A 27263-nucleotide genomic window follows, 5' to 3' on the forward strand; every position below is an offset into this window, starting at 1 on the left:
AAGAGGCAATCTGATTTCTGTAAATCAGAGAGGGCATCGCTGCACATTTTACATGAAGCCATGTTTAATGCTGGGAAATGAAGGGACTGGTGGTGCTGGCCTGCATTCACAAGGCCGGTTTCTGATTTGCAAGCCATAGCGAAAGGGGTTCTGCTGCATGGGGCAATGGGCAAAGGAGCTCCCCTTTGTGTCCCATTCCACATACAGATACGGACCATATTTCGCCACACCTTCAGGTAACTGGCCATGTAGAACCATTGGAGGCTGTCTTGCGATGTGTCAGATTATTGGCCCATCTAGCTCAGAACCGTCTCAGAATTGACAGCAAGCTCTCCACAGTTTCAGGCAAGGAACTTATCCCAGCCCTACCTGGAGAAGCTGGGGATTGAACCTGGGACTTTTTGCATACCTTAGTAGGTGTGGGTCAAGTCACACAGTGTATTCAGCTCTGTGCTCCACAACAATGGTAGATGGCTGGTCACATCTCCCTGTACCATCACATTGTTGTGAACTGGCTTTAGACACTGTACCTCTCAGTCTAACACAGAGGCTGTGTTTTGTCCCATCACACATTCCAGTATTGATCCATTTTCATCTGATCAGATGCCTCGAGTATGAGACGCTCATACCCATAGAGAGGATTTGGGGCAGGGGGACAGGGCAGAGAATAGGGCTGGGGCCTAAACCAGAGGATGGTGAGCCCATAATCTTCTCCCAGGAGTCCTCAAATTACAGCAGCTCAATGTTCTGAGATGTTTCTCCCAAATCTTTTCCTATCCTATTTATTTCTGGGGGGGGGAGGAATGCTCTATAGGGAACTATTGTGGGTGGGGTGGAAGAAAGTGGACGGCCATATCCTCATTTTCCATCTGCCCCAGAAAGCAAGGCCTCCTGAATTGGCCGGCGTTATCAGGTGGGGAAGGACAGAGGAGCCCTTCTCGGGAGCAGAGGGGACAGAGAGCTGTGTCCTTGCGATTGCTTTGTGTGCTGAAACAATGAGTGTGTTCCCCTTTTGTCTCGCTCACTGTCCATTTGCAGCTGTTCCCCATCAGCCTTTCAGCGAATGAAAGGCAATGTGGAGCTGCATTTAGCAGTGGGGCAACAGGAAAGCTGACAGGAGGAGATGGGAGGGGCAGGAGGGGTCCCCTTTGTCACAAGAGTCCTCTGAACCACAGAGATAACACGGGAGTCAGAAGAATCACCTTTCCAGCAACAATGGGAGGGAAACAATCTAGGCACATAGCTAATACACCAGGATTTTTATTCTTTACCCCGATGGCAGGTCCTATATTATAAAATGCAGGGCAGATGGAGGGACAGCCAAAGAAAAACTGAATCGGAACTGGGTGTGAGCATGCAACATGGGGAAGGGGAAAGGGGGCCAAGAAGGAGGTCACAGATAGAACAAGGATGAATAGGGAAAGGACCAGACTGCAACACTGGGCTTCTTGGGGAGGCAGAACAGGATATAAATTTAATACATGATATTATTGTGCAGGGGAACCAGCCAGGGGCATGCCAGATCTTGTTGGACTCCAACTCCCATCATCTCCCCTGACCACAGGCTGTGCTGGCTGCAAGGGCTGTTGGGAGTTGGGCAGTTGCTGCCAGTCAGTGTTGGCAATATTAAGCTAGATGGGCCAATAGGCTAAAGCCTCCAGTGTTTCTATGTTTCAAGTAAAACGCTGCTTCTTATGCAAAAAATAATAATATAACCATGGGAGATAGGCCATCTACACCCAAACCTCTAGGACTTGGGAGTCCTAGAAATTAAGTACTTCTTTCCCCTTTGGATCCAGCTTTGATGAGGTTAACATGCTGAGCTCATAGGAAAACCAGAGTCTTGGGAAAAGCTGAAGGGATTCCCACCCATCACCTTTTCCTATGACATGCTCAGCTATTGTATTTAAGCAAGAGAAGGGGGCGGGATTGCATTTTCCTTAAATAGGGCTTCCATTGTTCTTCCAACTGGCAGTGGCTCTCTGAGATCTCAGGAAGAGAGAGGGAGTCTTTCTTTCTGAGCCCTGATGAGATATTTTTATCCAGAGAGAGTGGCGACTGAACCTGGGACCTTAGGCACAATATTGTACTGTGAACTGGGACCCCTCCTACTTGACCATTACTCTACTAGCAGTGATACTTAGGGCTTGCTCCAGGCTTTCTAGGCATGGGTCAGAGTGGTTTTTCATTTGCCCTGCTGCTTCCCCCAGGAAAACCTGGTGTTTACCACTGAATCTGGCAATCTGCAGAAAACCCAATTGCCTGTTTGTTCCGATTCAGTGCTAAACCATGGGTTTCCCCAGTGGAAAGCAATGGGAAAAGTGGAAATCTGCGTGAGCCCTTGTTCCCACTGTCATCAATTTTCCAAGGCAGGCAGAGTGACGTTTTCCCCAACTCAAGATCCATTGCCAGGGACGCTTTGCCACTAAGCTGTGCCCCCCTTTGTGCCAAGAAAAACTCCACACTGTGATCTATGCAAATTTGCTTACTTTCTCTTATTTTGCATAATGCATTGTGAAGAAGTGTGCATGCACACAAAAGCTCATACCAATAACAAACTTAGTTGGTCTCTAAGGTGCTACTGGAATGATTTTTTAAAATTTTGTATTGTCATATTGTTTGTCCTGGGGAGGAGCTATATTACTTTAAGAAACTGCTGCTCAGCCTTGCTTTTTCCCCCTCCTCCCCACCCATCCCTCCTTCCTCGAGCTGATTTCCATAAGCAACTGCGAGAGCCTAAAGAGCAGGGTGAAAATGTTTCAAGGGGATTCTTTATTTGAGATTCTTGCATTGCAGGGGTTTGGACTAGATGAATCTTGGGGATCCCTGCAACTCTACCATTCTGTGATTCTAAATAAGTAACACCTGGTTTCTTAGGGGGGATTATTCCAGCCATTCCATGAGGCGTTGTCCACACCCTTCCAAGGATTTGGCAATCACAAATAAAGAAGTGGGGGGGGGGGAATCCCAGGATCACAGCCCACCCACAGAGCTGGAGAAGGGCCTTGCGGCAAACTCTTATCTCCTTTCTATCCACCTGGATCAAGTTGGCCGCCGGTGTCCTTCTCTTCTCAAAATGCTTCTGCCGATGTTGCTCTTGGACTTTGAGAGCAAACCCTGAGCCCAGGATCCCCTGTGTGGAAAAGAGAAATGGAGCAGGAAAATAGAGGTCAAGGACTGATTTCGGAGGAGGAGCCCCATCAATGGCTTGGAAAAGCCCATCAGCCCATCTGCTTGTGCCAGACAAGGGCCTTGGTGTCTCCTCACTTCCCCCTACCCACCAGTCTGCCATCCCTGTTAGCCTCTCCCCCAGGTCTCATTGGCACCTACTTACAGCAGGTAGAGCAAAGAAGGAAATGCCCAGGAGGGCAAAGCAGGCTGCCAACACCCGGCCCAGCCACGTCTGTGGGGTCTTGTCCCCGTAGCCAATGGTGGTGAGTGTGATCTGAAAGCAGAAGAGGAGACATCACTACAAATCCTTTGCCATCAACCTGGCACCTTCCAAAGGTTGTCGGACAGCAGCCCTCCCAAGCCCTGACCACTGGCCATGCTGGCTGATGGGAGATGTAGCCCAACAACATCTGAGAATAGAATAGAATAGAATGGAATAGAATAGAATAGAATAGAAGAGTTGGAAGGGACCATGAGGGTCATCTAGTCCAACCCCTGGCAATGCAGGAATCTTTTGCCCAACATGGGACTCGAACCCACAACCCTGAGATTAAGAGTCTCACTCTCTACCGACTGAGCTATCTCAGTCAGGATGACTGGCTAGGACTAGGCTGGCATCCTCTCGATTCACGTCAACTTCTGGTTCCTTTAAACGTTCAGAGTGTGAAGCTGGGAGGTACACAACACTTTTCATTTCTTAAGTTCACTTCACCACAAAACAAATTGAAAATATAACTGCCGGCACCATAATGCCGTTACAAACATCTACGGTGTCACCACACTTGGAATACGGTGTCCTGTTCTGGTTGCCTCGCCTCCAGTTGGATCTGGGCAAGGTTTGGAAAAAGGCAACCAAAATGATCATGGGGATCGAGCAATTCCCCTATGAGGAAAGGTTACAAACATTTTGAATTTTTCAATTTAAATAAAAGGTGTGTAAGGTGGGGGGGGAGCATAGTGTGGCAAAAGAGAAGGTTTATCTCTCTCTCTCTCTCTCTCTCTCTCTCGCGCGCGCGCGCAATACTAGAACTCAGGAATATTCAATTACCGGTAAGCTGAATGTTGGAAGATTCATGACAAGGAAAAAGAAAGCACTTCTTCACACATTACATAGTGAAACAATGGAATGTGCTCCTACAAGAGGTTGTGACGTCCACCAACTTGAATTGGCTTTAAAAGGGAATTAGACAATTCCATGGAGGATAAGGCTATCAATGGCTACTAAGCATTGTCAGTGATGTACTACTTTCTGTGCTGGGGGGTGTTATGCCTCCAAATGCCAGTTGCTGGAATCTCACATGGGGAGAGTTGCGGCTGTTGCTTTCAGGCCCTCCTTGCAGGTTTCCCATTGGGGCATCTGGTTGGCCATTCTTCAGAAAAGGATGCTGGGCCCCTCTGGTCTTTATCAAGTAGTGTTGTACCTTGGAAGTCGAACGGAATCCATTCCGGAAGTCCACTTGACTTCCAAAACGTTCGAAAACCAAAGCGTGGCTTCTGATTGGCTGCAGGAAACTCCTGTAGGGGTATTTTACTTTCTTATTTCCTCATCAGTTTGCTTTGCTTTTTAGCAAAGTCCTCACTGTGTGTGTGTGTGTGTGTGTGTGTATTCCTAATACACACATTTTGTATGCAGCTTTGCCTGATGTACAGATTCTGCCAGCCATTTCCCTTAACATAGTTTTTTTTTTAATTTAACAAGATTTATATAATGCTTAACATAAAAAAGCTCTAAGCTGCTTACATAAATAGCATAAACTATTCATAATAATAAAAAGTACACATCTGGGTAGGCTTGCCTAAATGAAAGTGCTTCTAGCAGGCTTGAAAACAAAAATACAACAAGGGCACCTGCCTAATATTAACAGAAAAGGAGTCTCAGAAATTAAGTACTGTCACACTATATGATGGGTTCCTTGAAAGTGTAAGGATGAGCATTAAACAGTACATGTAAAAGGGCAAGTTCAGCATTTTGCTACATTCATGTATATTTTTATGCACACTTTCCCTTAATATATGCATTTTTGCACCCATCTCTTTGGTTGGAGGAGGGCATTACAAAATTCAAAGAATTGTGAATTTCAAAGGATGGCTGCCATTCGCTTTGTTATGGGAAGCACGAATTAGGCAGCTTCATGTTAAATGGCAAATTGAAGTCAATTTCTTCCCCCTCCCTAGATTATGGAGGATATTCTCTGTGCTCAGTCATCCCCACCCCCTGCATTTTAAGAATATAAGACAGACCTTTCAGGAACAGACCAATGGCCCCTCTAATCCATCATCCTGTTCTCACAGTGGCCAACCAGATGCCTATGGGAAACCCACAAACAGGACCTGAGCACAACAACACTCTCCCCACTTGTGATTCCAGCAATTCCTAGCATACTGCCTCTGACAGTGGAGGGAGCGCATAGCCTTGTTCTCCACATCTCCTCAGCACCCAGTTTGCTCTCAACAGGTCAGTTGAAACATCCCCCAACAAACTTGACTTCTTCTCCCTTCCTGCCCATCCCAAGACAAAAGAGCAGGCCAGATCAAAAAAAGATGTCTAACTTACCGTACCCCACCAGAGTGAGTCTGCATAGGTGAGAAAATCTTTGTTGGTATCTTTCTCTGCCAGGTAGACGAGGAAGGAGGCGAAGATGAGGACCAGGAAACCGATGTACCAAGCTGTGATCAGCTCCTGCCAACACACACACACACACACACACACACACACACACACGAACATCAGCAAGTAACCTGAAAAGGAACTAGCTGAAAACATAAAAAGCTAGCTAGCAAACCAAAGGAATAGGACACAGAAACCTAAGTCATGGAACAGAGTGCAAGATTCGGGGGCTCTTCTACTAAGATATGAACATACCCCAAAGTACCAAGAAAGAAAGACCTTCCTAAACTACAAAAGCCACAACATGACTGGCGATTCTCTGGAGTCATTCAATGTTTCTCCAACTACAAAAGCCGCACGTGGTTTGCGATCCTCTGGAGTCATTCAATGTTTCTCCGGGGGGCTCTGAAATCCACACAAGGAGATAGCAGCATGCTCAGGGGAACCTTGAGCTTTGCAGAAGTACAGGCTTAAGAAAAACAGCCTCCCAAAGAGACACACCCACGACCCAAACTAGCCTAATGCATAGCTGTCAACTTTTCCCTTTTCTTGCAAGGAATCCTATTCGGAATAAGGGAATTTCCCTTTAAAAAAGGGGAAAGTTGACAGCTATGGCCTAATGATGACTGAGCATGCTAAGTGTCTGCAGAAAGTTGAATGTCACTTAAAAAGGAAAATGGAAAACTGGGCAGATGGTGAGTGGAATGCCCTGCTTGAGTTTCTAACAGAGGGGTTCTAATGGAGGGGCTGGCTGGCTGGCTGGCTTGGATGCCACACATAATCATTCCCACTAGAAGATGAGAAGGACACTCTGATATAGTCCATGCCAGTTCTCTCTATTTAGTTCTGTCCCATTTGGAATTATCTTCCTTTGTTTTCTAATTGCAACATTTTTATCTGTTTTTATAATTGTGTACTACCGGTATATTTTTTTGGTGATTTGCCCTGGGACCTTACAGTGAAGGGCAAGTTAGAAACATTATGAACAAACAAACAAACAAACAAACAAACAAATAGTGATCTTATTAAGAGACCACGTGGTCTCCTGGAACTTCACATAAGCTTTGCTGCATTACATCATTGCTTATTCAGAGAGGAAGCAGATGTGCTGAGAGGAGGGAGGGAGAAGAAATTTAATCTCTGCAACTGACAGACCCAGTTTCCTGTCACCAAAATTTCTTGTGGAACAGAATGCAACTTTTACTCAGATTATGCACTTCTCCAGATTTTGCAATGCCCCCAAAATGTGCAAACAAAAGATGTACTACACATTTTCTTTAAAAGGAGGAAAGAGAGCATATATTTTATGCACTGAAAAGCATACAAAAATGTGCATTTTAGGGGAAGAAGAATACATGTACAATGCAGAATATGTACAATTTAAGCGTAGAATTTTTTGTGCTTTCTTTTTTTAAAATCTGCAAAACCTGAGATGGGACAGACCTTTGAATGGGCAACAGCAAAATGCCATAGAATGGAATCAGGTTTATCCATCTGCCCCTAGCCGAGAACTCCTGATTTTCCAAAAATTGATGATTTAAAAAATGTTCAGTCTCCTAGTTATTGTCAAAAAGATTTAAAACCACTTTCTGCATTGGAAGCAGTATGCCTCTGAATACCATGTGTGGAAGAGTGCTGTTGTATTTAGGTGCTCATTGTGGGTTTCCTGTGGTTGATAGACTGGATAGGCCTTTGGCCTAATCTGGCAGCAAGACTCTTCTTGAAGACAAATGAGAGGCTGAAGGTCATTGCAGCGCTGGAACTGAGCCTCCTTCTTCCCACACCTCAAACATGGCCACCCCCCCACCCCCCCACAGCGTTCTTGGTACCTTCTACTTTTGCCTCCAGCTGCCAACTCACCTTGCTGTGCGCATAAACCACCGAGCCCAGGAGCTTCCAGGTGCCGCCGCGGCGGTCCATGCGCACCATGCGCAAGATCTGTAGGAAGCGCATGCTGCGCAGTGCCGAGGTAGCAAAGATGTTCCCCTGGGTGCCAGCAGCGATGACGGCCAGAGAAGCAATGCAGACGATGAAATCTGGAGCAGAAGAAGAGAAGGGGAAAGCAAGCATGATCCAGGGCCCAAGGGGTGGGCCGGTCCACTGTGTGTTCAGCAAAAACCCTCTGCCTAAGCACAGAAGCTGGTCACCTGAAGCAGCACCAAGGATTTGCAACTGGGCCAAAATTATACAAGAGAGAGATTCATAGGATGTTTACGTTCTAATGGGGCGATAGGGAAGCACACATCCCTGAACTATGAAAAGTCTTTAAATTATCTGTATAAAAACATGTCCCTGGGGCATAGGAAGCTGCCTTATTTCTGAGTCAGATCACTGGTCTACCTAGCTCCATACTGTTGACACTGACTGGCAGTGGCTCTCCAGAGGCCTCTCTCAGCTCTGCCTGGAGATGTGGATGATTGAACCTGGGATCTTCTGTATGCAAATAAGATGCTCTGCCACCCAATTGCAAGAGCAATTCAAAGCACCTTGCAAAATATAAAAACAGGCATAAAATAACAATCATCCAGTATAACTGTCTAACTAAAAGCTGCTGCATCAATAAACAAGAACCAAAATAGCCAAAAGTCAAAAAGCATTTACTTAAACTGAACCATGGAATCAAAAGCTTGTTTTTAAAAACAGCATCTTCAGTTGTAGGCAGAATAGAAAGAAGTAAGATAACATAACCTCTTGGGGCAAGGCGTTTTGTGCAGTGACACCGGAACTATTTTAAAACTTCTCTTTTTAAAGGGCTACATCAGAGCAGCTCCTGCAGCAAAGCGAGCAAGACTATGCAATGCATGCAGTGCTCAGGACTTCCAGTAGGTGGCATCCAAGGCCACCTCTGGTTAAGAGAACTTGATAGCTCAACAAAAATTAAGAAAAACGTGGGTCTCTAAAGGACAAAGCAGGGCTTGAGATAAAGGCCACCCCAGAGCTCTTTAAGAACTGCAGGTGTCTTTATTCAAATCATGAAGAAGGTATTAAAAATCTTCTGTCAAAGGGGAACATAAGGTCTATATGGCTTAAGATCACCTGTATCTAGGATCTCACTGTTTCTGGGTCCTATTAACCTTTGGAGCCCTTAGTAGCTTGAGACCAAGATCCCTGAAAAATCATATATATACCTGCTGTAAGCCTTAGATCTTCAGAGGCCTTGTTCCAGGTGCTCCCACAAAGGGAAGCAGCAGGCTCAGGGGCTTTTCAGCAGTAGTAGCTGAGCCGTGGGCCACCCTCCTAAGAAAGGACCACCTGGTACCTGCCTTGCTGTCTTTTTGGAACATTTTTGTTCTTTTGTAACAACCTGCAATTTTTTATTTTTTATTTTACAAATATACAATTTTAGCATTTTTAGCCACTGTTTACGAGCTGCATGATGTACTTTTGAATTGTCTATTTTTATTCTCCTTTCTTCCAGAAAAAGAATTTTATGATGCAAGTTGGGTTTTTCAAAAAATAAAATAAAATATGAAATTGTCTTTTTAAACTGTATGTTACCGTTCTGTGCATACTACCCCAAGAACAATGTTGCTGGCTAGCCTTGTATCAGCGGTGGGGAATCGGATACAGGCAGAGGGCCACATCCAGAACTGGTTCACCCTCTGTGGACCATTTTTGATGGGCAGGTTGGAGCCACCTATCTGTCAATTACCCTGTTTCTCATAAAATAAGATGTCCCTATAAAATAAGCCATGGCAGGATTTTCAAGCATTTACGAAATGTAAGACATACCCCGAAAATAAGCCGTAGTGCTGGGCGCAGTTCTGGGGGGCGCCAAGGAAGAGGCGAGGCTGCCCGCACCTTAAAGCCTCCTTCCTGCTGGAGGAGCTGCTCTCCAGCTGCTGCCCATCTTCTTTACCGCAGCGCCGCACCGAGCGGAACAACCAGCAGCCTCGCCTCTGCCTGGCCCGGCCGAGGCCAGCCAGCTCGGTGCCCGGAACCGGCTGCTGCAGCACCGCGAGGGACGTTCAGCAGCGCCGCGCGGAGCGCTCCGAGCCAGCGGCCTGGCCTCCGCCTGCCAGCTCGGCGCCTGGAACCGGCTGCTGCTGCAGCACTGAGTATAACGCCTGGCAGCGCTGCGCGGAGCGCCATGAGCCAGTGGCCTCGCCTCCGCCTGGCCTTGCCTCCGCCTGCCAGCTCGGCACCCGGAACCGGCTACTGCTGCAGCGCCGCGTGGGATGCCGAGCAGCGCCGCATGGAGCGCCCCGAGCCAGCGGCCTCGCCTCCGCCTGCCAGCTCGGCGCCCGGAACCGGCTGCTCCTGCAGCGCCGAGTGGAACACCCGGCAGTGCTGTGTGGAGCACCCCGAGCCAGCGGCCTTGCCTCCGCTTGGCTCGGCCGAGGTCTGCCAGCACGGCACCAACAACCGGCTGCTGCTGCAGCTGTGAGAGAGACACCTAGCAGCGCCACGTGGAGCCCTGAGCCAGCGGGACCCAGCAGAGAACCCAAGAGGTTAAACTATTGGGATTGGGACTAAATTATTCCTCCCCCCGCCAAAAAAATACTTGCCATTGTATTTGAATTTCCTTTGTGTTAAAAGAAAAAAAAGTTTAGCAAAGAACGTACATAAGCTGTGCAGTCTTGGCAGCCTGCACCCACATTTAGTACTTCTCATGGCTCTCACTTGGTCCGTTTATAAATCTGTGGTAATAAAAATAAGACATCCCCTGAAAATAAGCCATAGTGGGATTTTTTGAGGGAAAATAAATATAAGACTGTGTCTTATTTTCGGAGAAACACGGTACCTGGTGCCATATGGCATCCCCTGGCTCAAAGTTCAGGCCACAGCAGCAGGTACAGGCTTATATCTGATCTCAGCACTATGCAGCCACATCACTAAGATCGGAGAAAGGCAGCAGGCAAAGAATTATCTCCTGATCTTAGTGCACTGCATATCTGAGTGCTTAGATAAAAGATTGCTGCTTCTGATGTCTGGTGGCTAACAGGTGGGTGTGGTTTACATATTCGGTGCAAAGATGTGGTCCACCTGTGCACGCCTTGTCCCATCGCTATGTCTCTTCCCGTGACTCCCCCTTCTCTCCTGGCTGCTACAGGGCAAAACGAAAGGCGTACCTATGACACAGAAAGGTTTCCGGGCAAATCGAAAGCGTCCCTGCCAGCCTCTGTAGCGGCAGCAGCAGCCAGCTGACCAGACCCTGATGATGTATTCCATGCCGAAAACCACAATCATGACAAATTCCTGCAAAGGAGGAGAGAGGAACAAAAAAAAATAAAAATCAGGTGTGGGGTTTTGGAGAGGAAGGGGTGGAGAGGAGGAAACCAGGCAGGAGAAAGCTACCAAACACTTTTGAAATCATTCTCCATTAACAGTAATAGTAAGAACCTGCCCACCCACCCACCACCCCCCCCCCCCGTGTGAGTGTGTGTGTGTGTTTTGAAAGTCACCCAAATAAGCAGACGTGTGGCTAAGTTTAAAATCAATAAAGGAACATGCTTCTTCACACTCATATATTGCATTTAATAAATATTTACACCTCGCCTTTCAGGACAACTGTACCATAAGACAGGCTACACCTCCTCCCACAAAAGCATATTAAAGACAGCTATTGAACCCCTATATAAAAGGAAAAATAAAACCAGAGTGAAGCAACCGTCTTTCATAACGCACAGTTAACTAACAATATTTGATGCCGTAAAAATTAAGAGACAGCTGTTAATTCGGAAGACTTTAAACCAACTCATGACAATGTGCTTTGTGGCTGTGGCTGCTGCATTTTATAATTCCATATTGCATTGTTGTAACCTTAATTTGCCACCATGGTCGTAACCTGGTATTATCCTTGTAATCTAATATTTTATTGTTTTAACCTGGGACCTCACAGTAAAGGATGGGCAAGGAATCTAATAATAAATACTTCTTCGATTACTCATGACAACTAAAATGGAGCCTCCATGTTCAAGAGATATTCAGCATGATCTCTGAATGTCAGGCCCTGGGAATGAGCCACAGGAAGAGGCTCCTGCTTAATGGCTTCCCAGAGGCATCTTAACAGGCTGCCTGAAATGGGACACTGGACCAGGTGGGGCATGGATCAGACCAGAAGTCCAACTAAGCGATTCCTCCTTATGCGACGACCCAAATGTCACTTCAAGCCACGCAGAACGAGACCTCTCTTCTCTCCCCCCCCCCTGCAGTTTCTGCCGCAGCTCAGTGACCAGGCCACCCCAGCAGGCCCCCGTGGACCCCACAAGCAGAAATTAGAATCCGGAAAGGGCAGGGTGGCATAGGGACCTGCTTTCTAAATATAAGTGTCCTCATTGCAAATCATTGATCCCTCTCCCAAGCAAAGGCCCAGACCTCAGATAGCAAAGGATCTCTTCTGGAGAAGGTGGAGGAAGTTGGTTTTCACCAATGCCGGGAATTCACTTCTGAATTTGGGGGGACGTATTATGAGAGCCCCCAGAGAACTTCAGCTGCAAAGCCACTTGTGAGCACCTGGTTGGCTTTTTCGTAGGAACCACAGGAAGCTGCCTTATACAGAGGTGGATTATTGGACCATCTAGCTCAGTACTGTCAACACTGACTGGCAGCTGTTCTCCAGGGTTCCAGGGGGGAGGGGGAGTCTCTCCCATCCCCACCTGGTGATGCCTGCAAAGCAGAGGCTGTCACTGAGCTACAGGGGAGTCTGCTCCAGGACACCCTTGTTGCAAGCCAAGGAACTGCGGCAGCTGTTTCCATGTACAGCTGAGGTATGGAGGTTTCTCATGTAACTGAAGAAACCCAACCTTTTATCCATAATCACTGCAGTAAGGACATAGGAATCTGCCTTACACTTAGCTAATCTGCTTTATAGCAAGCCAGACCCTTGGTCCACCCAGCTCATTATTGTCAGCACTGACTGCCAGCAGCTCTCTCCAGGGTTTCTGATGGGGAATATTACCAGCCCTACCTGAAGATACCAGGGACTGAACCTGGGGCTTCTGTTTGCAAAGCAGAGGCTCTGGCACTGAGCTATGGCCCTTCACTTTTGCTAAAGTAAGATTCCAGCCCTAGTGGTTCCAAATAAAGGGATGGTTTAAATAGGAATACTGACTCAGACTATTGCTCCATCTAGCTCAGTAGTGTCCACACTGACTGGCAGCAGTTCTCCAGGGTTTCAGCTGGGGGCAGATAATGCCAGCCTGGAGATGCAGAGCTTCTGCACAAAAGGCAGATGCTCTGCCAATGAATTATAACCCTTCCCTCAGAGATGGCAGCTTCACAAGCCTGTCCATCTTTCCTGGTTTGACTGGAAAACCAGCGTAGCGCTTCAGCACCCTTGCCCAGGAAGCCCGTATGAGCAGCCCACTTGCACCCCATTCCTGCACCCTTGGAGTGCTAGTCCATAAGGGCAAGTTTTCCCGCCGTGTCAGCTTTGTCCTGCCTCGTCGCCTCCCTTTCCCTTCTTTCCTTTTTCACAAACAAGCCCCTATTTTGCTTACTAGAGGGAAAGTCACACAGACCTTCTTAATTTAGTCTCCATCTCAGTCGGGAGAATTCCAGCATCAGCCGTTTTGTGACAGTTTGGGGGGAAGTTGCTTTTTTAAAAGATTCTTCTCGCCACCCCCTCCCCCTGTGTTTGGTCGTCCTTCCCCCTTCCCCAAGTTGTCACCCGCCTTTTCCGTACGGATAGAGTTCATCACCAGGACTGCCAGCTATGAGAAGACGAATCCTGCTACCAAATCAGACCAAAGATCCAGCTAAGCTAGCATTATGCACCCAGAGTCCTCCAGGAAGCCCACAAGCAAGCATCTGACAGGTACCGGCCCTACCATTAGGCCAAGTGAGACAGCTGCCTCTACTAGCGGAGGTTTGGGGCAGTAGAGACCACTCCCTGGCTGTCCTTCCAAGCCCTTTGGTCGTATCCCTCTGTCGGAGGGTAGACTTGCAAACACAGCAATGGTGGCTGGTGCTCACTGGGGTGGAAGGCAGGGAGGCCGACAGCAGGTGCGCCAGAGGCATGCCAGGCAATTGTCCCCATCCTCCTGCTCCTCCCCGCTGCTGAGTTCTGCAAGGGCAACACGGAGGACCCAGGAGGAGGAAGCTGACAGCCACAGCTGCCACCACCTGCAAAGGTTGCAAGGCAGGAGGCAGGAAAGTGGATGTAAGCTGCGGCTGTTGGTGGGGCAGTGCTCCCCCAGTTGCTACACAGCCTGTCCTAAACTGGTCTGTGGCCTCAGGGGAAGCAGAGGATGCTATTCCAGTCGCCAGGGTGGCATTAAGCTTCAATTATTAGGCCGGCCAGCTGCTGTAGGTGGAATGGAGAGGGGTGGCCTCTTTTATATATTTGCTTATTGCATTTACATCCCATGCAAGGAGCTGAAGGTGACGCACATGGTTCTCCGCTGCCTCAATTAATCCCCACAACAACCCTGTGAGGCAGGTTATGCTATGAGGCAGTGATTGGCCCAAGGTCAACCAGTGAGCTTCTTGGGCTAAGCAGGGATTTGAACCTTGGCCTCCCAGGACGTAATCTGGCACTCTAACCACTACACCACCCTGGATCTCCTCGGCACCTGCTCCTCCCCACCCCCTTCATTTCTTTTCCACTGCTGGTTTGCTGAGAGAGGAGGAGTAGGAGAAGCAGGCAGCAGGCAAGGAAAAGAGCCTTCTGGGGCTTATAAGGCCTGCCCCACTGAGACGCGGCCTTTGGAAGGTGACCATGATACCAACCGCTGATTCCTTTCCTGGGGGCAAGCAAACAGAGAATGGTGGGAAGGAGCTGCTACCACTCTCTTGGAGGGGAGGGAATGGGGGGGGTTCCCTAAGTCCCTTCCTTGCAAACTTGAGCTGGCCCTGTAGGAAAGCCACCTGAGGAGAAAGGATCGCAAGGACCAAGGGCGGGAGAAGGGATTTGGCAAGAATGAAGAACAGACTTAAGAGGGCAGACAGGAGAGCAAGACAGATGAAGGAGGGGCCAGGGGAGCCCCCCCTTACCAGAATGAAGAGACACTGGTTGGCGAATTTGTGATGCTCTGGGATGGTTGAAACACAGACAGGACCAGACAGCTGACGACCAGGAGAAATCTGGAACAACAAGAGGAGGGGAACACAGATTAGCCCGGGCTGGCAATGGCACATACCTCTGACACTGTTTTCTTTTTTTCTTTTTTTTCTTTTTTATAAAGAATTTATTGAACATTTTTTTTCTTATAACAAACATATACCCACACCCACACCTACATTTAAACAATACAAACAATACACTCATAAACAGATACAAACATTGCCAAGTGTTTCTTATTTAAATCTTTCCTAAAAAAAAAAAAAAATTTCTATTTCCAAATCTTGACCATTGACTTCCCCTGCCTTTTTCACCTTCGGTTTATATCCTTGATCTATTTTTTAACCACTTCTCTGAAAGTTAACACAGTTTATAATTTAAAATTTTACTAATAATACATCATCGTAATAATACATCATCATAAATCTTCATGAATTATTCTTATCAAATTCTTATCCTCTATCCTTTAACCTGCTGCTAGTAACATAAATCTTCAATATCTCTTTCTTATTTAGAACAAAAAGCCTAAATAAAACTAACGGTCTTCACCCTCCGATTTCAAATACCATAACAAACCATTCTAATTTTTACTTAATACTTCCACCCCCTCCCCCCTGTCCAATGTCTTTTTCCTGAAACACCAGAGCCAGATTCCCAATTACCGTCTTTTCCCAAATAACCACAGATCCAGGCACAGTTCGAACACTCCCGCAGCGAGCTTCAGGGTATCCAACTCATCTTCTTCCGGCTGCTCCATTTTCTTTAAACCATTCTTCTTCTTCTTCTTGTAAATATCTTAATTCTTGTCCCTTGCCCCCGGCTCACACCTCGGGTCTGGATATAACAAATTTTGTCATCGTCTTGGGGCTGCCACCCCCAAAAAACGAATTCTTTTTCCGGAGTCGCCCTGTCATTTCTCTCCATTCTTCAAGGCAACCCTCTCAGCTCCTTGCCCAGGTTTCCTTCCAACGTATTTAAAATATTTAAAAGGCCTCCTCTGTGTGTAATAAATTTCTTTTCAAATCCCCCACAAGACTTTCACTCTCCGATAAAGAAGTTCCAGTCTCAGCTCAGTGAGTCTTTGTTCATCCGTTAATCCAAAGTTCAAAACAAGTTCGAAGACATAGTTCAGCATAGTGGAAGAGGGGGAGGGAGTGAGTGTCAGATTACAGTTCCTGTCTCTATGTTCTTCCTTTTGTGAAAGTTGTTTTCAACTCGGTTTTAAACTTTTCGTCGCCATTTTTCTTGAAGCCAGAGTGCAAAGACCGACACTTCAAACGGAGATATCTTTCACAAATTTACTCCCCAAAAGGGAAATTGGTAACAGTCTCACTTATCAAAGCTCAAATACTTTGTATCCAGTTCTGAAGCAGCAGTCACTCAAACTGGTTACCTTCTTTCATCCGAAGGGAGGGAGGCAGGCTGCCTTTCCTCCTTCCCCCGGGTCGTCCAAAAGCATAATAACTAGTCCAATCAAGTACTCACAACCTCCGGGTTCTCATATCGATGCATCACAGGTAGAACTTCAACGCTCATTTCGGGATTTGTCGCCGCATTTACATCCCGGTTGGGGCATGTCCCCTGTAGCCCAGCTCCGTCGCCCCTTCACCCCCACTCCCCCCTTTACAGGGGGGGCGAGGGAAGGGTCGGAGCCACAACGGGCACTGCCGGGAGCCCAGGGTGCGGGACGCTCTTCCCGCACCCCACCGGAGCCCCGCTTTGCGGTAGCGGGGCTCCTAACCCCCGGGATGGACTGGGCGCTTCGCAGCCGAAGCAGCCCACGACCACCCGGAATGGCGTCGCCGCCGGAAGTCCTGTTTTCTTCCTCTTTCATAGAATCATAGAACTGGAGAGTTGGAAGTGACCCCGAGGGTCATCTAGTCCAGTGTTTTTCAAACCTTTTTTGGGCAAAGGCACACTTGTTTCATGAAAAAAATCACGAGGCACACCACCATTAGAAAATGTTAAAAAATTTAACTCTGTGCCTATATTGACTATACATAAAGTAATTTTCCCACGGCACACCAGGCAACATCGCGGCACACTAGTGTGCCGCGGAACAGTGGTTGAAAAACACTGATCTAGTCCAACCCACTGAAGTGCAGGAATCACAGCTAAAGCATCCCTGACAGATGACCACCCAACCTCTGTTTTAAAAACCTCCAAGGAAGGAGAATCCACCACCTTCCAAGGTAAGCAGTTCCAACGTCAAACAGCTGCTACCGTCAGAAAGTTCAGTCTAAATCAACTCACCGAACCAGTCAGCAGACCCCACAACACATCCTGTACGTACTATAAGAAAATAAGGTACAAGATCAAATAACTCTATGGACAGGGAAAGAAATGGGGCAGCGTTTATTTGGCAAAGATTTTCTCCACTGTTTCTACACAGATTAAAAAAGTTGAGGTAATTTTAATTTGTTTTGGTATTTTAAATTTTGTATATTTAAGGTAAGGTTGCAATTTTTTCTTGATTTGATCTTTATGTAAATAGCTTTGAGGTTTTTTATAATCAAGTGTATAAATCTTATGAAAAATAAAAATAAAATAATCTTCTGGGCTGGTTGTTTTTTTTAACTTCTCAAAAAAATCCCTCTAAATGTACTGTTTTTATTATATTTTACTGTTTTGCTCCGTTTTATCAATATTGTTTTATTGTGCTGATATTTTAATCCACCACTGTAAACCACTTTGGGATTTCTAAAAGGAAAAGTGTTTTTTAAAAAAATAAAAAAATACAACCATAATATATAAACGTTAAGGAGAAATGAATGGAGACTGGCAAGGCTTCCTTTTTTTAAAGTGTGCATTTAGGATTACATTTATTTATGCCCTGGCTTTCCTCCAAGGATATGAGAGTGGTGGGCCTGGCTCTCCACCTCCCCACTTTATCCTCTTAGCAACCCTGTGAGGTAGGGCAGGCAGAGGGAGCTTCATGATGGAGAGGGATGTTTGAACCCTCGCTTTCCCCCTCCACAGGCTGCAGTCTAACCACTACACCACACAGCCGAACACCACAGAGCGAGGGTCAGGTCCTATGGAGAGGCATCGCAGCTCAGGTTCCTTACCCAATGCCTACAATTAAAAGGGTCAGGTGGCAGAGGCACTGGCGGAGGAATGGGATTGCGGAGGGAGCGGACCGCTCCTGGCACCAGTATTCTGGTAGGGTGCCATCGCGGTGCCCCCCTGACACATGCCATGTACCCCCACGCGCACCAGGCACCACGTCCCCAAAGGTGGTGTGTCACCCCCCAGAACACGCACCACTGGGCAGAGGGAACCAGGCCAAGGCCCTCTTTTAGCCTATTCAATTTAGCCAATCCTTTCTCACCAGGGAGCAGTGGAGCCCCAAGGAAGGCCATGTTCAAAGGGGGGTGGACATAACTCACACTGGAGCTGCCATGTTTGAGAGCAGGAGAGTATATTTGGAGCTTGGCCATCTCTTGGTTCAGCCAGGCTTGGAGTCTGATCAAACACAGACCAGGTGGAAACTTGGAAGTGGAATCTAAAATCCAGCATTCTTAGCAACCCTCTCCTTGGAAGGACTTCTCGCTGGTTTTCCCAGTAGTAATGTACGGATGTGAGAGCTGGACCAAAGAAGGCTGATCGCCAAAGAATTGGTGCTTTTGAATTATGGTGCTGGAGGAGACTCTTGAGAGTCCATGGACTGCAAGAAGATCAAACCTATCCATTCTTAAAGAAGTCAGCCCTGAGTGCTCACTAGAAGGATAGATCCTGAAGTTGAGGCTCCAGTACTTTGGCCACCTCATGAGAAGAGAAGACTCCCTAGAAAAGACCCTGATGTTGGGAAAGATGGAGGACACAAGGAGAAGGGGACGACAGAGGATGAGATGGTTGGACAGTGTTCACGAAGCGACTAGCATGAGTTTGGCCAAACTGTGAGAGGCAGTGAAGGATAGGCGTGCCTGGTGTGCTCTGGTCCATGGGGTCACGAAGAGTCGGACATGACTGAACGACTGAACAACAACAACAAGAACTTGCCACCAGTGCATCTGACCAAGCTGCAGGTGGGAGGCATGACCCAAAGGTGGCAGCATGGAGCAGCTAAAAGAGCCTGGGAAGTCTCGGAAACCATAGCTAGAGGCACAACACCTTTTTGTTGCTAAATCTGGGGGATGAGCCATTGAACCTCCTAGCCACACACGCACCCCCAAATGCCAATCCTATCTTAGTTTATTGAAGCCTCTCAGCTTCTTTAAGAGAAATGAAGGTGGTGGAGACTTGAATTTGCAAGCTTGAAAAGTTTTCTCTTGTCAGTGGCAGGCGCCACTTTAGAGTGACCTCCCTGCAATAGTAAAATCTCCCTGTAAGTAGAAAGCTAGCATATAAGGGGGAGATGTCTTAGCCCAGCCCACCTTCTGGGCTAGCTTTCTAAGTGCAGGGATGTTTAACTATAGCCAGGGAAGTGTTCTAATATGTGATCCTTGCCCAGCCTCCAGCACTCTACCACCTCACTTCCTCTCCCTTTAAGTGTAAACCAGGTCCAGGGCATGGCTACATCAGAGAAGAGAGACAAATACCCCTAATGACCAGCAGAAATCTCTGATGCATCCAGCAAACAACCTCACAGATTTTTTTAAAGAATTTTTTTTTGGGGGGGGGGAGCGAGCAATAGCTTAGTGGTAGAGCTTTGCATACAAGAAGGTTCCAGGTTTGGTTTTTGGCACCTCTCAGTGGGGTTGGGAAAGAGCCCCATCTGAAACACTGGAGAGCTGCTGCCAGTCAGTATAGATAATATTGAGCTGGGTGGACCAATAGTCTGACTCAGGCAGCTTCCTACATTCCTAAGTTTCTAGCTTACAAAGGTAAGTTAGAAGTCTGGGGGCAATGCCTGGTAAAATCTCCAAAACTAGTGAGTGGTCTCAGTAGGAATTCCAGCAATTGTGGAGGCTGGCACCAGAGCTCATTGCTCTTTCCCATGAGTAAGAGGAAAAAGAGCAAGCGAATGAAATATCTTCAAATGCCCATAATTGAGCTCTCATTTATTAAGGGGAAGTATGCTGTAAAGTTTGCTTGCCTCTTCCTTGCTTGCAAGACTTTGCCCCTTTGAAAAATGGAAAACAAATGAACGAGTGCTTCACCTGTTTAAGTAGAAGAAAATCATAAGAGAAGCAAGCTGTATCCTTGCGAATGAACTTACTACACTATGCAGACATTTTAGCGGCATTGTAACTTCCTTGTTCAGAAGGCTAAAGCTCTAGGGTTGCTCAGGAGAAACCCTCTGCCAGCAAGCTCAGGACAGACAAAACTAAATGCTTATTCACCACAACACACAAACCAGGTGGAATCATCACTACAGGGAGCCAAACCCTTCTGGTTGGTCCATTTCCCAGCTACCCAAGGGGAAGCAACAAAACCATTTTTACACATTGTCTTTCTTTCCCAAACAGCAACCAGGGAAAATGCTGATCTCAAACAAGCAGAACAAGAGACGCACACAGCCTGTAATATTCTGAGCACTATCAGAGTTGAGCCAGAATTTTAAATATTTAATCACTTATAAAAAGAAAAGTGGGGGGGGGGCTTTGTAGCCATTCTCTGAGGACTGGTGAAAGGAAGCACTTGTGTGGTGACAAGGGGCTCAGAATGCCATTATCACACTAATAACTGGCACGGCCTGCAAAGTTGTTGTTTTTTTGGGGGGGGGAGGGATCAGTCATGGCCCCTGAGGTCACAGTTGTGAGGATTGTGGCAGCTATTCCCCATGTCTTTCTGAATTGCTCTTGGAGATTGCTCTTGGAGAGACCTGCAGTCTTTCATCTATTCAGAATTCCCTCATTAAGCTCAAAGCTCTCTGTTATCAACCCTCCTTGGTCAGTTTCTCCATCAGTTCTCTGCTGTGCTTCAGCTTCAAGCTTCTAGTCCTTATGGCAAGTTGGCAGTAGACTCACAGACTAAGCTGCTCATCAGCCATGCACAAACAGTCCAGTGGGAGAACTGCAAGTATTTTCTTTCGGCTACCTGCCTGAGACGAAGAAGAAGAAGAAGAAGAAGAAGAGAGAAGAAGAAGAAGAAGAAGAAGAAGAAGAAGAGAGAAAGAAGACGAAGAAGAAGAAGAAGAAGAAGAAGAAGAAGAAGAGAAGAAGAGAAGAAGAAGAAGAAGAAGAAGAAGAATTTATTTATACCCCGCCCATCTGGCTGGGCTTCCCTAGCCACTCTGGCCGGCTTCCAACAAAATATTAAAATACAACAATCAAACATTAAAAGCTTCCCTAAACAGGGCTTCCTTCAGATGTCTTCTAAAAGTCTGGTAGTTGTTGTTCTCTTTGACATCTGGTGGGATGGCATTCCACAGGGCAGGTGCCACTACCGAGAAGGCCCTCTGCCTGGTTCTCTGACTGGGGTGGGTGGAGAAATACAGCCATGTCCAGCCAAGTGAAACACTGTACAAAGGAAGCTTAAGGCCCCCTGGCCAGGAGCTGCTGTGCTGAGGCACAATTTAAACCGTGGTTCCCAGTTTCATGGCAAGTTTTGTCTGTGCAGCGTGCAAGGTAAACCTAAGCAGAAAAGGACTCCACTCAAGAACAGCGCTTGGCATTTACTATACTCACAAGTAAACCTTAGCTATCTATGAATACAAAGCAGTATGTACACACACTCCCTCTTGGCCTTGCAAGAGAGGCCTCCCTCACTAGCTGAACCCAGGGTTTGGAGTTCCTCACATGGATGGTAAGTATTTCTCTTTAGCAATGCTTTTTCCCACCAGACTGATGTCTCTTCCATACCCTCCGACATTTATCCAATGAAAGGGACATTTATTATTATTATTATTATTATTATTATTATTATTATTATATTTATATTCCACCCAACTCACTGGGTTGCCTCAGCCACTCTCGGCGGCTTCCAACATATATAAAAAAACATTTAAAAACATCAAACATTTAAAAAACTTCCCTATGCAGGGTGGCCTTTAGATGGCTCGGGGGTCAGATAACTCCATAACCTCCAGAAATTTCTCCAATGGAAATAGGGAAGTCCTAAGGAAAAGTGGGACATTCCAGGATCAAATCAGAAACCGGGATGGCTTCTGCAAATCTGAGAGCATCTCTGGAAAATAGGGACACTTGGAGACATGGGCCTAGCCAAAGGAGGGCAGGAGGGGCAACTGCCCCCCCCAAGAAAATACATAGCAAACTGAGGTTCTGCCCTCAACAAAAGGCCTGCCCCCCTAACAAAAATCCTGGCTACACCCATGCTTGGAAGGTCTGCTCTTTCCCCCCCAAGGTGCAGTTTTATTGCTGGGCAGCTCTCAGTTCTTTTAGCTGGCTGCTGTTCTTGCAGTCTTTTCTCTCTCTCTCTCGTGGCTATTTTGGGGGTGGTTATTTTCTTCTTATTTTCTTAGCTGCTTTGGGTACTTTTTAAAGACAACGCAGGATATAGGTTGCAAAGCAAGCCAACAGCATTAAACTTCACAGAGCACCAAAGTCATCCTTTTGGTTCCAAACAAATGATCTACAGTGGCACCTTGGTTGAAGAACAGCCCTGTTTATGAACTATTCGGTTGACGAACTCTGCAAACCCAGAAATAGTGTCCCAGTTTGCAAACTTTACCTCGGTCTAAGAACGGAATCTGAATGGTGGAAGGGCACCAGCGGCCAGAGGCCTCATTAGGGAAAGCGTGCCTCGGTTTAAGAACAGTTTCAGTTTAAGAACGGATTAAGTTCGTAAACCGAGGTACCACTTTATAAGCACAACAGTTTCCCAAGCACTTCACAGGTAGCTTCAGATGGATCAATTTCTGACAACTCTGCTACAGAGGACAGGTTAGGCACAATCAGCAAAGTTAGGAAGTAAAACTTTTCCAGACTGGGGGCAGAAAAGGTAAGCTGTGTGTTGAATTCTCTCCCAAGCAAATATCTCTGCATATGGGGGGGGGGATAACAGACGATAAGGAAAGCTAGGATGAACACTTCTCCACTGCATGCTAGATTTCTCCATGCAGGGAGATTTCTTCTTGGGACGAGGATTCAGCCTCCTCTCCAGCTGCAGCCTGAGATGGCACAGTCCACAAAACACCTTCGCTGCAGGACTCTGCAGGCTGCATGAACTCAGGAGCAGAGTTTGTGTTGTTGGAAACATGCAAGACACACTAAAAGAATAATGAAAACAGCGAGTCCCATCCTTTTGGCCTTTTGGAAAACTTCTCAAGTTGGCTGGAAAACTGGAGCTTGGGTACAAAAGGCACGCAGGAAGGATGTGAAACTCCCGCCCCGCTGCAGTCCGAGAGCAGGCGCCTGAAATGAGAAACCCGCCGGATCTCAATACTGCCGATTCTGGCGGTTTCTAAAAACTGAATGAATGGAAAGAGAGAAGGAGCAAACAAGACCAGTTGCCAGCCAAACATATCAATGTCTTCCAATCTCTTCTGAGGAAGGAGGGCTCTGTGGTCACAGAATCCACACTCCGGGGGGGGGGGAGAAGAGATGGCTCGTGCTGAAATTTGCCTGGCTTGGCCTCGGGAGGAAGATGTGTCCGACCGCAGGGTGAACCAGGCCGCAAAGGCTCCCTCCGAGCTTTCTTTTAAAGAGTGCTGCAAGACCCACAGAACCTTTAAAGCTTGCAATGCTTGGCTCAGATCAATGGAAGGATATGTCCGCTGCAGCACAGCCTTTACAAAATTCCCTTGCTCCTGCCTTGCTCTCTTCCGGCCACAAGCACCGGGCCCTAGCCCTTGCAACTGGCTGGCAGCACAAAGCCCTTGGATTGCCAGCGACAGGGATGAATGTGGAAAACTTGGCCTCCCACTCTGGGTCAATGAACAGTATAGCTAAAGCCCATTGGTAGGGTGGGAAGCAGGGAGCCCAACAGTAGGTGGCGCTAGAGCCATTGACAGGCAGAGCTAACTAATTCTGGTTCTGTCCCACTCCTCCTCCTCCCTGCTGTGTTCTGTAAGGGCAACACAGAGACTAAGGAGGAAGAGGAAGCTGGGAAGCAGGGCTACCTCTTGGACTGGTTTTAAGTAAGAAGGAATGCAAATGGGGGCTGGTTGAGAGTGGAATGTGGTTGGTGGAACTGAACAGACGCCACTGCTTGCTACACTTCATGCTTCAGTTATAGACTGCAGGAACCCCGGGCTGAAGAACAGCCGCCTGGAGGTCAGACAGGTGGCTGGGGAAAAAGGAAAGACTTTTTGGTGGTGGCACCCAAATTATGCAACTCCCATTTTGGGGTGCTGCACCAAGTTCATCTTGTTCTCACATGCATATTAATGACTTTAAATGGTACTATGGATTTTTTTTCAATTGCCTTTTATGCTGCCTTTTGTTTGGGCTTTTAATTGTTGGCTCTTGTTTTATCTGCCATTTATATCCGCTGTTTCAACTGCTGCTGTTTCGCCTTTATTAGCATTTTACATTGCAAGCTGCGTCAATGCCATTCAGTGAAGGTGGAATGTCAGTGCTAGATATTAGAAGAAAACACAGAAACTCCAGGCGTGGACTGAGAGCTTCACAAGCCACCCAAAGCCCTGGGGTTGGGCTGACACGGTGGCTTGTGACAATCAAGAACACTTGCACTTCTTTTGCGCTGAATGGAAGAAAATGTTACCATTTCGTCTCTGAATCATGGCCAGTTGTTACATCGCAAAGTGACTTTGATCATTACTAATTAGAGGGGTAGAAATCTCCACAGAGAAACATTATACTGTCTGAAAGAACTGTTTCTCTCACCAGTGCAGCTATATCCTCCAAAAATGGGCCGATTAAGAGTGTAAGCTAAGCTATTTCAAATCTTCCTCCCTTCTTTTATCCAAGTCCTTAAAAGAAAAAAGGGGGGAGGAGGTGGAGTTGGCACAATTAGCAAAGAAATGAATAAAAGGGAAAACAAAGATTGCTGAAGACAAAGGAATGGGAACTGTGCAAAAAATATTTTTCCCGATCCAGCAATTCTAAATATGGCACATGGAAAGACTGGCCCACAAGCTTGCGTAACGCATGCAGAGACCATCCATCTCCCAGGGCAGCGCACTGCCCCCAAGACCCACAGGCAGCAACACTAGGTACATGCGTGTACGTGACAATTTGACAGCACTTGGTTTAAAGAAACAGGAGGAGGGGGACTCTCAGCTCCTACAAGTCAGTATATCAGTTACCAGCTACACTTCAGAATCGTATCGTTAATGCACACAAGTAGCATTAGGGGACGTCTCCCCTTGACGGCACCCAGTTGTCCTTTGCTGCTCAACAGGGCACAAAAGATGTTTATTAAATTGTGTTCGGTGCGGGGAATGTGTGCAGACAGAAGTTTTTCTCCTCTCATATAACTCTAGAATTCAAGATCATCCGATGAAACTGAGCAGCAGCAGCAGCAGCAGCAGTACAGCTGGAACATGGGAGCTGCCTCCTACCAGATCAGACCTCCGGTCCTTGCAGTGCAGTATTATCTACTCCAGGGGTGGGGTAGAGATTCTGGCCTTCCAGACACTCAAGGATGATCCAAGTTCTACTCCAGCAAAATCTGGAGGGTCACAGCTTCCCCAGCACTGCATTATAACCATGGAACCTAGCAGCTCCATCCTGCAAGACATGTGCTTTACCAAATAGTTAAATTGGCAACTAGGGCACAGAACACAGATAGCTGTCTTATACCAACTCAGACCAATGAGTTCTATACTGTCTATACCCACTGGCAAGGCAGAGGAGAAGATATCAAAGACAGGAGAGGAATTGGAGAGGTGAGAGCAAGGAGGTGCAAATTAGGATAAATACAGTCAGTGTTCTCCAAGCGACTAGCATGAGTTTGGCCAAACTGGAGGCAGTGAAAGATAGGAGTGCCTGGCGTGCTCTGGTCCATGGGGTCATGAAGAGTCAGACACGACTGAACAACTGACAACTGAACAACAACAACAACACAACAACAACAACAACACAACAACAGTCAGTAGCTCTTGCATGGATCTCAACTTTTTTCGGTTATGGCTGAGGGCTGAGGGGTTAAGGCAGGGAGCTTCCGGGTAAGATTCCATCACAAATGAGCAAATTCAGGTTGTGCAAATGGAGCTCTTAACAACAAATCCGACCCTCACCCCCCAAAACTGGACTTTTTCTGATAAGGAAAGTGATGGGAAATATTTGCCTGCAACGATGCTGTCTAATTTCCCCACAAACCAATCAGAATAAATACTCAGCAAACAGCACCTATCGTCTAGCCTCCCTGTAAGCAAATCAGAACAAATGTTCAATAAACAGGTTGTCTGGAAGTGACCCCAGATGATTTGTCGAAGAAGGGGATTTTGAGCTGGGATTTAAGAAGAGGAAGGCAGGAGAGGGGGGGATCATGTATTTGTTTGGGGGTGGAGTTCCAAATATAAAGGGAGGGTAGGCAGAACTAATTTAAGACACTTTCCATAAATGTGTGTGTTCAAAACAAAACTTCTGAGTATCATGCAATTGACATTGCTTGTTAAAAGTAAAAAAGAGCAGAATGTCGAGTTCTTTCAAACATTTTTGGATCTGCTGAATATGTTAGCTGGCTGATCTGCAACTGAACTCTGGCAAGATCTCAACTTTCAGCAATTTAATGGAGATGACCCCTTGCACAGCTCCAAATCTAGGAACTCACTGTGCTTGGGCAAATGTGTTACACTGCCTGGAGAATCACAAACCAGATTCCTCAACAAGGCAGGTACCCTCTCCAGGCAAGGAAGCAAGGCAGATGAGGATGGGGAGCGGAGCAGAAGCTTAAAAGTTAGTGCACAGTGACGGGGCAGGGACACTAGCCCTCTGAGACCCTTGAGTTCTCCATGCAAACCCTTCCCCCCAAGTTCAGCAGAGAGACGCAGTTCCAAAACAGCTTCTCCAACAAAAGAGACCCGCCAAGATGAATCAATCAACTTGCTAAATATAGCAAGGGGGGGAGCCGTGATCACAGACACCCCTTCACCAAGAGAAAGACTGAGCCCGCCCAGTACTGACATTGAGTTTCTCTTCTTTTCTTGCTGATGTGAAGGATTACAGTTGAATCAGCTGTAACAGGAGTCTTTGGGACCTGAAACTAATCCCCAGAAAGCAAGCCTGAGTGTAAAAAAACCCTCAAGTGGTGGCTTCCTAGCTTTCCTGATCTCTTCTCTGACTACTTCTGCACCATCCTATTCCAACCTCAGAAAATTTATCCAGCCATTGGCAGAAACCCTGATTCGCCTGCAAGAGTGCCATCACTCCTGGCACTCCCCAGCATCTCTCAGTCAGAGCAGTTTGGCACTTTAAGCCAATGGTCTATTCTTCTTTGCAACTGTAAGGTCCTTGGGGCAGGAATCTGACCATTGGGGTTATGCTGCAAAGTGCCACGTACAACAGAAGGGGCTGCATAAAGAATTAAATAATGGCAACACACGCTTTTTGGTTGACGGTGCCTCTTCTCTCTTCCTCAACCACTTTGTCATCATGAGTTGGCAGCAGACTCCATCTGAAAGCTAAAATAGAGGGGGGTAACTGACAACTTGGGGAACCTGCAACCTTT

General features: G+C 47.0%; 1 protein-coding gene across 1 annotated transcript in view; it reads right to left on the reverse strand.

Moving 5' to 3' along the window:
• KCNQ4 (potassium voltage-gated channel subfamily Q member 4) overlaps positions 1–14803 on the reverse strand; it is a 34973-nt gene extending 20170 nt beyond the window's left edge. The window contains exons 1-6 of the mRNA XM_033157656.1: positions 14717–14803; positions 10852–10978; positions 7640–7815; positions 5726–5851; positions 3335–3445; positions 3038–3133 (exon numbers count right to left, since the gene is read on the reverse strand). Of these exons, the coding sequence (XP_033013547.1) occupies positions 3038–3133; positions 3335–3445; positions 5726–5851; positions 7640–7815; positions 10852–10969 (627 nt within the window). The 5' untranslated portion in view covers positions 10970–10978; positions 14717–14803. The remainder of the gene's footprint in view (positions 1–3037; positions 3134–3334; positions 3446–5725; positions 5852–7639; positions 7816–10851; positions 10979–14716) is intronic.
• Positions 14804–27263: the final 12460 nt, after the last annotated feature.

Source organism: Lacerta agilis, chromosome 8 (genome assembly GCF_009819535.1).
Source record: "Lacerta agilis isolate rLacAgi1 chromosome 8, rLacAgi1.pri, whole genome shotgun sequence".
Classification (NCBI taxonomy): Eukaryota; Metazoa; Chordata; class Lepidosauria; order Squamata; family Lacertidae; genus Lacerta; species Lacerta agilis.